This window comes from Colletotrichum navitas, assembly GCF_030913465.1.
Source record: "Colletotrichum navitas strain CBS 125086 chromosome Unknown LY79scaffold_321, whole genome shotgun sequence".
NCBI classification, from domain to species: domain Eukaryota; kingdom Fungi; phylum Ascomycota; class Sordariomycetes; order Glomerellales; family Glomerellaceae; genus Colletotrichum; species Colletotrichum navitas.
The window spans coordinates 1-14,449 of NW_026850867.1; the positions used below are offsets into that span (position 1 = coordinate 1).

General features: G+C 25.0%; 1 protein-coding gene across 1 annotated transcript; it reads right to left on the bottom strand.

Moving 5' to 3' along the window:
- Positions 1 to 13,772: 13,772 nt before the first annotated feature.
- Positions 13,773 to 14,030, bottom strand: LY79DRAFT_531490 (uncharacterized protein; the record flags this gene model as incomplete). The annotated part of the gene is made up of 1 exon (XM_060556258.1): positions 13,773 to 14,030. One exon carries the CDS (start codon positions 14,028 to 14,030, stop codon positions 13,773 to 13,775), a length of 258 nt encoding a protein of 85 aa, XP_060406640.1.
- Positions 14,031 to 14,449: the final 419 nt, after the last annotated feature.

Consider the following 14,449-nt stretch of genomic DNA (forward strand, 5'->3'; position numbering starts at 1 on the left):
TTATATTTTTTTAAACTCTCTAGTAGTTGGTATATAACTAGTAAAAAGGACACTAAATAGTGCTTACTAAAAAGTAAATCTTTTTTACTATAAATAGTATAAAAAAGAGAGACTATCTTAATATTAGCTATAAATCTATTATAATATAAGTATAAGCTAGACTTATAGACTAGTATAAAGAGGGTACACTTAGGGTTAATAGTAGTAATAAGGTCTTAAGGACAAGCTACTCTTTGCCCCTAGGTAAAAGGCTCTAGCTAAAAGCAAGAGGCTATAATATAATAAGTTAGTAATAAATTAATAGTAGGTCTATATATATATATACTTATAAAGGTAACTTATTAGTATCTTTTATTTTAATTATCTTTAATTAATAAAGACTATATAAGTAAAATAATTACTTTATAATAATAATATATAGTAGTAAAGAAAATACTTATAATATTAATAAAGAGGCCTAGAGAAAAAGAGGAAAAAAAGAAAACAGTAAGTAGTCTATATTAAGTAATAACTATAGGTTAAATTTCTATAATTATATATAACAGAGGGCTAGTAAGGTCCTAGAAGCCTTATTCTTCTAACTACTAGTAGAGAGAGGGTATATATTATAGGCTAAAGCTATAGTAAGTGTAGTAAGGCTTTACCTACTATAATATATAAGCTAGTAAAGAGAGTACACTTAGTTAGTGCTTAGTTAGTACCCCTATTTAACCTTATATATATAATATATATACTACTATAAATAAACTTCCTTCTTTAGTCTAGATTAATTATATTAAGTTACTATACACCTATTAGAAGGTAGTACTAACCCTTTATTTATATATTATATATACTTTAGGAAGTTTATTAGGTAAATTATAAAAAAAGAGATCTTTATTTACACTAACATAAAGCCTAAAAATAAATAAGTAGTTAACCTTATATAATAACTTTAAAAGTAATATTAGAAGAAGTCTAGTAGTTATATAATAAATATACTAATAACTATTATTAAAGATCTTTAAGCTACTATATAATAGAACCTAGCTAAGACACTAATAAAGTTAATTAAGCTCTAGGATACACTAGTAGCTTAAGGGACTAAAAAGCCTATTATATAAATAACCCTATATAAAGTATAAGTTACTTAGAAGGTAGAAAGTTTCCTAAGATCTTAAAGTTAAACTATACTTATACTATAAAAAGATATTTATAACCTTTTACTAAAATAAATAATTAATAATAGACTATATAAGCCTTATATAATCTTTATCTTCTAAAAAAGCTAAAGAAAAAAGAGAAACTATATAAAAAAGCTAAAGAAAAAAGAGAAACTATATAAAAAAGCTATATAATATACTTTATAATAAGGCTAAAGTATTTATTAGTTTTTACTACAATCTCTAGATTATAAAAGACTAATACTATATTATTTTTTTAGATATCTTATTTAATTATATAAAAAAGTTTTACTTTTATTATATTAGACTTATATAAAAGTAAAATAAAATATATACTATAGTAAATATATACTTTAATACTAGTATTAACTATAGTCTTTATTAAACTAATTAGACTACTATATTCTTTATATAAGTTAAATAAAAGAATCTAGATAAAATACTAAAGGAAGTACTAGAAGTATTACTAGATAAGTTACCTCTTGTATAATAAGCACTTAGTTTAGGTTTCTAAGGGGAAATTATACTTTATATATAAGTTACCTAGGCTTACTAAGGTGTTCTAGAGCTAGAAACTACTTTTAGTTATCTTAAGGTATATTATTTATATAAAGAGTTCTTCTCTAATCTTAAGGCTTCTCTATAAGTTGCCTTAGACAAAAGGACTAATTATATAATATTAACTTTATAAACTAAAGGTATACTTTAAACTATAAAAATAGACTATAATAGAGACCTTTATATAATTAACTACTTTACTAACCTTTTAATAAAGAGAAAAAAGATAAACTATTTTAACTAAGACCTTTTTATATAAATATACTTAAGAAGTGTTTTATATATAAAAAAGAAGAATACTAGTTAACTAACTATATAGAGAAAGAATATAATTATATAAAGACCTAATATTTTTAGGTATATAATACACTTACCTAGGATCTATATAAAGATTTTATAGCCTATCTCCTTAAAGTAAAAAGAGAAAGCCTTATAAAAAAAAAGAATAATAACTTATATAATAAAGAATAATTCTTAGATAACTAAGAAGTCTCTTAGTATTTACTAACTTTAGCTTTTTTTTATTATATAACTAGTAAAAATATATTCTTAGCCCTAAAGACTATTAAAGTAAGTTAATTTTTACTTAAGGACCTTTATTATATAATATACTAGGGAGAACTATAGGATACTAGAGTAGCTAAGTTTTTAACTATAGGAAAGCCTTAGGTACTAGTATACTTAAAAGAGAACCTATATATAAAGATCTCTTAGAACCTAGGTTTTACCTATATATAATTTAGAGTAAATAACTCTATAATATTAATAAGAACTATAGAGATAAAGAACTAGCTAAAAATAGTTAAGTATTATATTCTTAATACCTTAACCTTATTCTTATTTTTATTATATAATATAAATTAACTAAGTATATACTTTAATAATATTACTAACACTATTATATATAAAGATAAAATATATATACTTATTATATAAAAATAAAGACACTTTTTCTTTAACCTTAGTTATATAAAGGCTTTAACCTTCTTTACTAAAGAGTAGCTTTAAAGGCTTTATAAGTAATTAAGACACCCTTATATAAATTAACTTTACTAACTCTTAAAGAACACTAAATATAATAATATTAATATATTAATATTAGAGAAGATCTAGAAGTTTTATTATTATTATTAATTATATAACCTAGTACTATAATATTTTAAGTTCTTTATTAAAGATAAAAGCTACTTTAATTATAAGATAGTTATAAATATTATATAACTTAGAGATAAGAATATATTATATATTATTAATATAGAAATAAGTTTTTAAGGTACTATTTTCTATATAATAATAGCTATAGGCACTTAACTAGGTAAGGCTTAATAGTAAGTATTAGTATATTAAAAGACTTAAGCTTATAAAGCCTAGATAATAAGGGCTTTACTACTAGAAAACTAGATAGTAAGGTAAAGCACTAGAGGCTTAGCGACCTATTACTAAGACCTATAGCTATTACTATAAATCCTATTATAATTACTTTTTTCCTCTTTAGACTTTGTCTTAAAGTTATTAAATAATACCCTTTAAAGAAATAATAATAATATATAGTTATAGTCCTCTTCTTTATTTAAAATAACCTTATAGACCTCTTTTTATTACTTTTACTAAAAGGCCTTATTATTCTAGAATATAGTAGCCTTATTATTATTATTTAGTTAAGTATACTTATATTTTTATTTAGTAATATATTAGTAAATAGTTACTAAGTTATAAGTTATTAAATAAAATAGTTATATAAAGGTAAATATAATATAGCTAGTTACCTAGCTTATTTTATTTTTACCTAGTAGTTACTTAAGTAAAAAGTTTTCTTTTACTAGTCTTTTATTTACTTTTTTTTTCTTTTTTTTTACTTAGTAACCCTTTAGTAAATTTTTATTATTATAAATCTATACTTTTTTACTATTATAATATTTTATAAGCTTTATTTTTCTTATTCTTAACTTTATTTTCTTATTAATATTCTTTTTTCTTTTTACTAAGCCTTTACTAACTTATTACCTAAGATATTAGTTATTTCTTATATATAGATAGTTATTAAAATAGAGTATAATCTTTATAAGGGTTTTAAAGATCTAAAAAGTAGTACTCTTTATATTTATTACTTTTCTAGTATATATTATAATATTATTAGCCTTATCTATATTACTAGCTATTATATTACTAAGTATATTCTTTACTAGGTTAATAAAAAGAAATATTCTATAGTAAGTTATTTTTCTATTAGTAAGCCTTTACTAAGTGCTAATGTTTTTTTTTACTAAGTCCCCTAAAAGCTTTATAGTCTTACTTAGTACTACTAAAATATAATAATTTATTTTTACTATATAAATAAGAAAAGTAGCCTTAGTAATATAGACTATAGCTATATTTAGCTAGTGTTTACTTATTATTTTACTACTTAAGAGTATATTACTAATTATATTATTAACCTTTTAGTAAGTAGTTATAAGGTCTACCTTAAGTAAGTTACCCTTTAAGAGCTTACTTTTAACTATAAGTATATTACTTTTTTAGTCTAGGTTTAGGTAAGTTTAGTAATTCTTTAGTAATTATTCTATAACTAATTAATTTAGCTTAGACTTCTTAATATCTTTAATAAAAATAAAATATATAGTTACTTTTACTTATTTTAGTTAGCCTACTTATATAATAATACTTATATACTTACTTTATAAGTAGCTACTAATAACCTTAAGAATTATAATACTATTACTTAGAAAAATAATAAGCCTAAGTGCTTAGATAAGTTCCCTTAGTTTATAAAGTTTTATAAGCTAGTTACTAAGTACTTAATAAATAATATTCTAGCTTATATTATTACTATCTATAGTACTACTTTTATTAGCTATAGTTATTAGACTATAACTTCTTATAAGACCTATACCTTAGAGACTACCTATATTTCTACTAGAGAGTATAAGTAGGTGCCTAAGTCTAAGCCTAATACTTTTAACTTTTCCTTTAAGTATTATAGTAAATATTATTATATTAGTAAGTAGTTAGTAAACTATCTTACTTATACTACCTTTTTTTAAATTAACCTTAGTATTACTATTATTACTTATAATACTATAGCCTTTAACTAGCTTAGTTACCTTTTTACTACTAAGTAGTTAGTAGCCTTAGAAACCTTTTATAGTCTCCTTAAGGCTATTAAGACTAAAGCTAAGGCTTTTAGTAAAGATTAAGATAACTAAGAGAAGTTTATATAAGTTCTTAGTAAACTTTAGCTCTTTATTAATAGTCCTATTACTACTAGTCCTTTTAGCCTTATTATTAGTAAAGGCTTAGTAATACTTTTTACTTTAGCCTAACTTACTATTAACACCTAGGCTACTCTTAATAGCTTCTTTAATAGCCTTTAAGGTAACCTTACTACTTCTATATATAATAAGTTTACTAAGTACTTAGTAAATAATAAGACTTTTATTAGCCTTAAGAGTAAAGCTATTACTAAGGCTAAAATAAAATAGTTATCTTTAACCTTATTACTAATAAAAAGGAGGCTACTTATAATAAGTATATTAATCTTTATACTAACGCTATTTAGGCTACTTATAAGGCTAATATTAAGTTTATTAATCTTTATAACTTTAATACTTAAGTATAATTCTATTATTAACCTTTTAGTAATAATTTTATACTATTAGTACTTTATTTTAGATATTTATAAAGTATTTAGGTTAAATAAATAGTTCTTAAATAGGTTTTACTAATAAATATATATTTAGTAAATAGTTACTAATAATATCCTAGTTATCTTATTTCTAGTAAACCTTTTTCCTTTGTTTCTTATACCTTTTAACTACTTTTTTTACTTTTTTTAAGTAACTTAGTAGTTCTTATATATTATATTCTATAGCTATTTAGCCTATTTTACTAGGTAATAAAGATTATTTTTACTACTTAGTAGCTAATAATCTTTTACTTCTTATATATTATCTTCTAGTTCTAATTTAAAAGTCTTATTAAGTCTTTAGTAAGTAGTTACTAATTTCTCCTTATAGTTCTAGAAAAAAGACTAAGAATATATTATATAAACACTAGTACTACTCTAGAAATATACTTAGTATACTAGCTACTAATTCTCTTTATAATAGCTATCTTAATATAGTATAGTACTAGCTTCTTATTCTTAAAGTATATATTCTTTATTAAAGCCTAATAACTTTTTATAATAAAACTTCTTATATAGTGCCTTTTATTATAATAAGTAGCTTATAATTTAGTAGCCTTTACTTATACTTTACTACTTATCTTTTTACTTTAGTAATTTCTTAATTTATTTTTTACCTCTTATATATAACCTTATTACTAAGTATATACTTTATACTTCTAGGGTAGTACCTATATAGTACTATAAAAGAAATACCTTAGTAGTAAAGTATAGCTATTATTATAAGTAAACTTAGCCTTATTTAGCTATACTACTTATTTATTTAGTAACTTATTAGTATATAGCTATAAATACTTTTTTAATATTTAATAGGTCTACTTTATTTACTTATTAGTCTATAAGTAATATATAGTAAATAGTTAGTAATATATTACCTTTTTTTTTATAAACTTTTCTTAAAAAGGCTTATAAATAGCTTATCTTATTACTTATAATCCCTTTAAGTGTCCTAAACCTATACTTTACTCTCTTATAGAGAATTTTACTATTTATACTATATTTAGTGTCTTCTAGGTAAATATAAATATTATAAACTTAGTTATTTAATATAAATAACTAGTATATAGTTATACTTAGTACTATTATTATAGCACTTAGTAATAGCCTTATAATAAAGTCTATAAAAATCTCTTAGAATAAGTATAATAGTAATAGTAGTAACTATAACTACCTATATAGCTTATACCTAGGGACTATAACACTAAGATAATACTTATATTTCTTAATATACTATTATATATCTTTTATAATTCTTTTTTAATAAAACTTTCTTATAATAAGCTTAAGGGTCTTAGTAGCCTTTATATAGCCTACCCTAGGGTTATTATAGTATTAGTAAAAGATCTTTACCCTTAGAGATTCTACTTATAGAATTACTAGTCTTTTTTTAAAGAACAAGGTGCCTTCTTTATTAATAGTATATACCTTTAACTTACTAGCTATACTATATACTCTTATTAACTATAATAAGTAAAACTTATTTTTAGCCTATAGTCCTTTAATAAGCTTTTTTATCTTAGTTATAAGGTCTAGTATATATACTATTTTACTAGTTATAAGTTCTTTTATAACTTAGTATAGAATATATTATTCTAGTATAATAACTTTAGCTTCTTTAGGTTCCTTAGTTACCTAGGTAACTCTTACTAAGTATTCTTTAATTACCTCTTTACTCTTTAGCCTTAGGTAGTAATAGTAATAATTATTACTAAATAGTTAAGGTATCTTATAGCCTATTACTAACTTAAAAAAAGAGGATTTCTTATCTTAGGAACTATTTACTTTATAGCTAAGATTATTTAATAAAGCCTTTACTACTAGAATAGGGTGGGGTAATTCAGAGATTAACTTAAGCTAATTAGAAGCTAGAAGACAGGTTAACAGGGAAAAAGTAGTTAGTCTGATCAAGTGAAGAACCCATATAAGGGAGACTAATCACATAGATAGAACATTAACAAACTTTCTCCTTTTCTTCTTAGACCTACCTTTTGGCTAGATTAGACCATAAGCCTTTCTTCTGTAAGCCGATTACGTGTAATAACACAAGACGATTAGGAGCTTTCACCCCTCTAATTGTGATGAGTCCTCTTCTGATTAGACGCTTTCCCCTTGTGATTAAGACATTGTTTGTCACTGATCTAAGGGATTTAATGCTCTGATTGAGGCAAGTCTTTGGCTGATTAAGGAAGCATCTTGTGTTGCCTTAGGGGTTGTTAGTGTTTCTCTCTAGATTACTGCACTGCTTTGGTCTCTCTTACCCTACACCTTTTTACTACTTAAATATATATAGTTATAGTTTTACTTTTCTTTTTAAGGCCTATAATCCTTTAGTATATATTAAGTAGTAGCTTACTAATAAGCTATAGCTTTTTTACTAGTATTAGTAGAATATTTATATATAGTACCTTTTTCTCTATATAGTCTAGCCTCTAGGATAGTTTATTTACTAGATTTATTTTTCTTAGTTTATACTTTAGGTTAAAGTTAAATACTAATAATTTATATACCTAGTAAGTAAGCCTTTCTTAAAGGTCTTATATAAGTATACTAATAATACTTTTTAATACTTAGTAATTTATTAGGACTAAGAACTTCTTTAATAGCCCCTAAAAGTAATAGGCCTAATACTTTAATCCTTTTATAATAGCTAGTAGCTCTTATTACCTAATAGCCTATTATTACTTTATTTTACTAAGCTTCTATAACTAGTAAGTAACTAGTTACTATTACCTCTTTACTTACTAAAAAAGAATAGCTATAATAGCCTTAATTAATATATTTATCTTTATATATATAGCTTATTATAGGTTCTAATATATTAGTATAGTTACTAATAAGAAAGTAACTTTTAGCTAATTAAAGGCTATATTAGTCTTCTTTATCTATTTAAATATATAAGAAGCACTTATATACCTTTTTAATAAGGATATTATAAGTATAGTAATACCTATATACCCTAGGATAAACTTATAATAAAAATTATAGAACCCTAAGAATACTTAGATATTTTTTATAGACTTTAGTACTTTCTAGCTAGTAATTATTTACACTTAGGACTTATTTATCTTAATCTTATCTAGGGTAATTATATACTCTAGGAATTTAACCCTCTATTAATAAAATAAATACTTAGCTAGCTTTATAAATAGTCTAAATATCTAAAGCCTTTAAAGGACTTTCTTAAGGTCCTTAGTATATTACTCTCTTATAGTAAAGTAAATTATAAAGTTATCTATAAATATAATATAATATATATTAAGTAGCTTACTAAGTGCCTAGTAAATAAACGCCTAGAATATTATAGGTGTATTTATTAACCTAAAGAGTATAACTATATATTTAAAGTAACTATATTTAGTCTAGAATACTGTTTTCTAATAGTCTTTCTTCTTAATATTAATATAGTTATATATATTATAGATATTTATCTTTAAGATCTATTTTACTTTTTAAAGCCTGTTTAATAGCTTACTAATAAATAATAATAAATACTAATTCTTTATAGTAACCTTATTAAGGCCTTAATAATCTATATAAAGGCGTATAGTACTATCTTTTTTTAGTATAAATAATATAGGTACTTTAGCCTTACTAGTAGATATAGTAATATATTTATTTACTAAGTTCTTAGTAAGATATTAGTAAAGCTCCTCTAGCTATTTTTTATTTAATAAATAAATTAGCCTAAATAGTAGCTTTTTTTTTAGCTCTAGGTTAATTATATATTCTACCTTATTATAGACCTATACTTTTATTACTAAACCTTTATTAAAGGTTACTACTTTACTTTTAAGCTTCTTTAGAAAAATATTTACTAGTTTTATCTTTACTAGTTTACTAACCTTATAAAAAATATAAAGTATATATACTTACTCTTTATTTTTAACTATATTAGAAGTAATTACCTTAGGCTTAGTAATAGGAATTACTTTATAATACTACTTATTAGTAGCTATATTAATCTAGATACCTTCTTAGCCTATAGACTATTTAAATATAAGGATATTAAGTAAGTCTTTTCCTTTATTTATTTTAATAACTAGTTAGTAAATCTTCTATAGTTAACCTTAATTATTAATTAAGAAGAAGGTTAACTAATAAGCCTTCTTTTAACCTATTAGTTCTTTTATAAATACTTTAAGGGTTAGTGTTCTTACTTTAGCTAGCTTAAGGCCTAGGTGCTTTACTAGTTTACTACTAATAAGGTTTACCTTAGAGTATATATTTATTAATACTTTTATAATCTTCTTAATATTTTCTTATAAAATAATTACTATACTAGTTATAGTTATCTTAATAAGTACCCTTGTTATCTAAGGTATAAGTAAGTTAAGTATATTACTTATACCTACTTGTTTCTTATAGAATTAAGCTCTTAAATTCTTAGGCCTATTATAATATACTATACTATAGTAGCTCTTTAGTCTAGTTAGTAATTAAATAGCCTACTATTACTTATACTATTAAACTTTCTCTTTAAGTATATAGTTATAAGATACCTTTTTTAGTTATAAATAAAATAGTACTTAAACTCTAGTTAACCTTTTAGTAACTAGCTACTATATAACTAACTATTATACTAGTTACCTTTTAGCTAGTAGTATATTATATTTACTAGCTTTAAGTCCCTTAAGGCCTTTTTTTCTAATCCTTTTATTAAGATATAGGCTTTTATAGGTGCTTATTAGTGTTCTAAGGGTACTTCTTATTATTTTTCTATAACTCTTTACTAAATTTCTAGTTCTTTAGTAACTATAATTAATTAGCTTTATAGGCTATATTCTTTATATAGAAATAAGTATTTTTACTAAATTATTTTATTTTATAATAAGTAAAGTAACCTAAAGAAGTATTAGTAAGCCTTAGTCTTTAAGTTCTTTATATCTTTTATACTAAGGTTATAGTATATTACTAACTACTTAGTAAAGTACTATAATAAGGTCTAGTTATTATATATTTATATTCTTTAAAGCTTTTACTAGTAGTCTTACTCCTAGGCCTCTAGGTTAATATACTTTTAGTAAATAAACAGTAGAAAGTTATTTTAGACTAAGGGTTTAATAAGCCCTTTTTATAGTTATATTATTATATTTATAATAATAAAATACTTTAATAAGGCCTATTTAACTTATTACTTTATAGTGCTTTCTAGATAAAGCCTATTAGCTACCTTTATAGTATTAATCTAATTTACTACTTAAGCACTTATAGATTTTTCCCTAGGAGTCTATAGTTATAAAATAAAGGTTTTTTATATTCTTTTTTACTAAATTACTATACTAGTTAGTTAGTAAGCTTTTATAAAAGGCACTTATAATACTTTTGTTTTTCTTAGTGTTCTTTAACTATAGTCTTTATAGTTTCTTAAAAGTATAATATTATTACCTATATAAAATCTAGAACCTCTTAACTTTATATAATTATACTAATACTTTAACTACTTTATAACTATTTATTAATAAAAGTATTATTATTAACTATTAGTAAGTTTAGTATATCTAGGCCTTATAATAGTAACTTTTCTTATACTTCTTCTTTATTAGGTCCTTATATAAACCTTTTTAATAATAATAGTTAGTCTTTACCTTTAATTAAGTATATTAGGTACTTAGCTATAAATAGCTATAGCTTATTTACACTAGTAGTATATTAATAATAAGTTAGTAAATAATTAGTATATTTACTATTATTCTAATTTATTTTACTTATACTAGTTACTTAAGAGAGATAAAAGCTTAAGAATTATAAGATAATAGCTATAGGCACTTAACTAGGTAAGGCTTAATAGTAGGTATTAGTGTATTATAAGACTTAAGCTTATAGAGCCTAGATAATAAGGGCTCTACTACTAGAAAACTAGATAGTAAAGTAAAGTACTAGAGGCTTAGTGACCTATTACTAAGACCTATAGCTAGTGCTATAAATCCTGTTATAAGGTCCTTAGCCTATTATAGTAGCTAGATTAAAAGAAACCTAAAAAGTCTAGTTACTTAAAGGTATTAAGGCTCATCTAGTGTTTTACTTAAGTAAGCTTAAAAAAGCCTTTAATAACTTTCTTTTTAGATAATAATAAAAACTACTTCCCTTTATAATATTTAACTTTAGTAATAAACCTAAGTATAAAGTATTATAAGTACTAAAGTCTATAATAAACTATAAAAGACTTTAGTACTAGGTTAATTAGTTAGGTTATAATAAAGACCTAACTTAGTATAATACTAAAGGCTTTTACTATTTACTAGTAGTACTATAGAGATTTTATAAAGAATACTTAATAGCTACTAGACTTTTAGTTAACTTACTTTAATAATTATAAGTAATAGTAAAAAATACTAAAGTACTTTTTTACTTTAATAATAATAAAGCTACTTTATAAACTATTAACTTACTACTTTTTTATAAGCTAACTAATACTTTTTAAGCCTTAACTTTACTTTCTTAGTTTTTATCTTAAAAAAATATTTTCTAAAAAAAAATTATATATAAGAAAATAAAAAAATTAACTTATAAAAAAAAAGTAAATTTCTAAGGCTAACTAATAAATCTTAATATTATAAATAATATTACTAGTAAAAGAAAAAGTAATATTATAAGGTAACTAAGACTATAGGCTATAATAGTTATACTAGTTATAGCTAATAAGCTATAGAGACTACTAGGGCTAGGTATAGACTACTAAAGGTTATATAACTAGGAAAAGGTTTATAGAGGATTTAAAGGTAAGGCTATAGAGAAAGGCCTTACTATAGTTTTCTTTTCCTCTTTATCTTAGAATCTTTGTTCTAGCTAATATAGTTATAAGGTATTTAGCCTTAGTTATTACTACTATAATAAAATATAAATATATTTTTAATATATAACTTTATAGTATATAACTATAAAAAAGTATAATACTTTAGGCTTTTTTATTTTATTATGTTTTTAGGTGTTTTAAGGATCTCTAGATAGATAAGGACACTAGTAACTTTTACTATAATAGAATATTACTAGTGTTAGTACATAGGTAATACTAACTAGAAAGGAAATTATATAATTAATATATAATACACTGCCTTCCTGGTAGAATCCTCTACACCTTTGTAATCTACCTGTTGCAAGGGTACTACTACACCAAGTAAATAAATAAAAGATATAACAACAAGAATAAGCAACACTATTATAAATAACCTTACTTTAATAGAGTAGGGTCCTATATTATTAACCTTACTACATATAAAACCAACATATATATTTTTTAATACTCAGGATAAGTAAGGCTAAGTGCTTATACTAAGTCTTTATCAGTAGTTAGTTATCTTATTGTTATACAACTTATACTATAGTTCTTCTGTTCTAGGGGAGTTAACCCCTTGACCTGACTATTGGTTTCTATACAAATGCTGTGCCGCCTGTGCTCCCTGCTGTCTAGTGGGGCTGGTATTGCCTGTAACTTGTTGGGTTGTAACAGGGGGGGGGGTTATTTCTACGTAAGGACGAGAACAAAGGCCTTGGGGGGCCGTCACTGTATTAAGAACACCATTCCCCGGTGTATCCGACCTCTGTCCCGTGGCCTCCGCCAGGCATCTGACACCTACTAACCCTTATAGATACACTTTTCAAGGATAGCGTGCCCTCCACATTCCTTGCCAGAATAAATTCTTTGCAACCAGTCTGCTGACCATATGTCTACAGGTGGATCAGCTGACTCAATCAGAACGGACAGGTGGGCAGCGATATACACCTGACCTCAAAACCTAGCAAGACGGAATTTTCTCCTAAATATGCTGATAAAACGCTACCTAGCTCTGAAATCAACACAAATGCAACAGAACACGATAATTAACCGCTCCTGGATTGGTTTATCAACGTCGTCCAGAGATTTTAGGAGAGACTTGCAAACAAAGGGAAACCAGCCAGGCAAGTGAAGGAGGGAAGGGAAGCAAATGTTACACCGGTGTTTCAAGTCATGGTACCATTATCTCTAAGGTTATATAGAATATACTCTCTACTGCTAGCCCTGTTGTCGTTTTAGCAGTAAGAATGAATAGTAACTAGGCTAGTTAAGAGTAACTATATTCTTTCTTTCTTTTTTGAAATAACAAAATCGCATGACCCAATAGCAACCCCGGTGACTTAGACAGACATGTGACAAAGAAGGTGACATAGTGAATACTTATAGACCTTGGGTAAGAAAGGATAACAGGGACATGCGACAATCTGGTAGGCAAACAGGAAATAGATATCTGTCTGTACAAGAGCCAAGTCTTCTAAGATAGAACTTGGTCACAGATAATACATCTTTAAGCCACCCTACATTTGTTTACCTCGTATGCGTAAGGTTCTCTGATGGATAGAAAATGTACATTCGACATTATAGTTAGTTATTTAACTTATTCTAAGTGGCACCACATAGTTCCCTTTGGAGACCCCGGTATGCTTATGGATGCCACAGTCTTCCCAGTTCCCTTACACGTCCACATCACGGTTTTGTAGAGAGGCGATTTTTGAAAGGCTGGCCAAGACGGATCAGATGGATAGAGAGTCAATGTCGCTGGTAAGAAGGCTTCTGGATGTTGTTTTTGCCAATTCTTCCGGTATTGATTAGCGATCTGAACTGTTTCTTTATTTATAACCCCTACGCCGCTCATCATAGTGATTGTTTGAAGTGGCCTATTTGCGTGCCTGTTACTTGCTACAGCTTGTATCACCTCAGACAGATGTAGCCTCTGGCTACCATCAGGGTGTGATTTTTCTTTGCCGTTCCAAGCCTCATTAATAATTATTACGTAGGGCAGGCGGCTTGGAAATGTTAACTGCGTAACTGGCGTTTGTTGTCGATCGAAATAGGGCGTGTATACATCGTAAGTATCCGTGTGGCGTTCAACAGTATAGATATCTGTGTCATAACGAAGCCCTTTTGTTGTGGGAGCAGCAAGTGTGTTAGATAGTAGCGACCAAAGAAGGACAAGGAGCGGGTATATAGAATGCATGTTAGAGATGAGATTGAGAATGGAGGTTATATTAAAACATAACACAGCAAGCGACAAAGCAACGCAAGTAGAGTGTT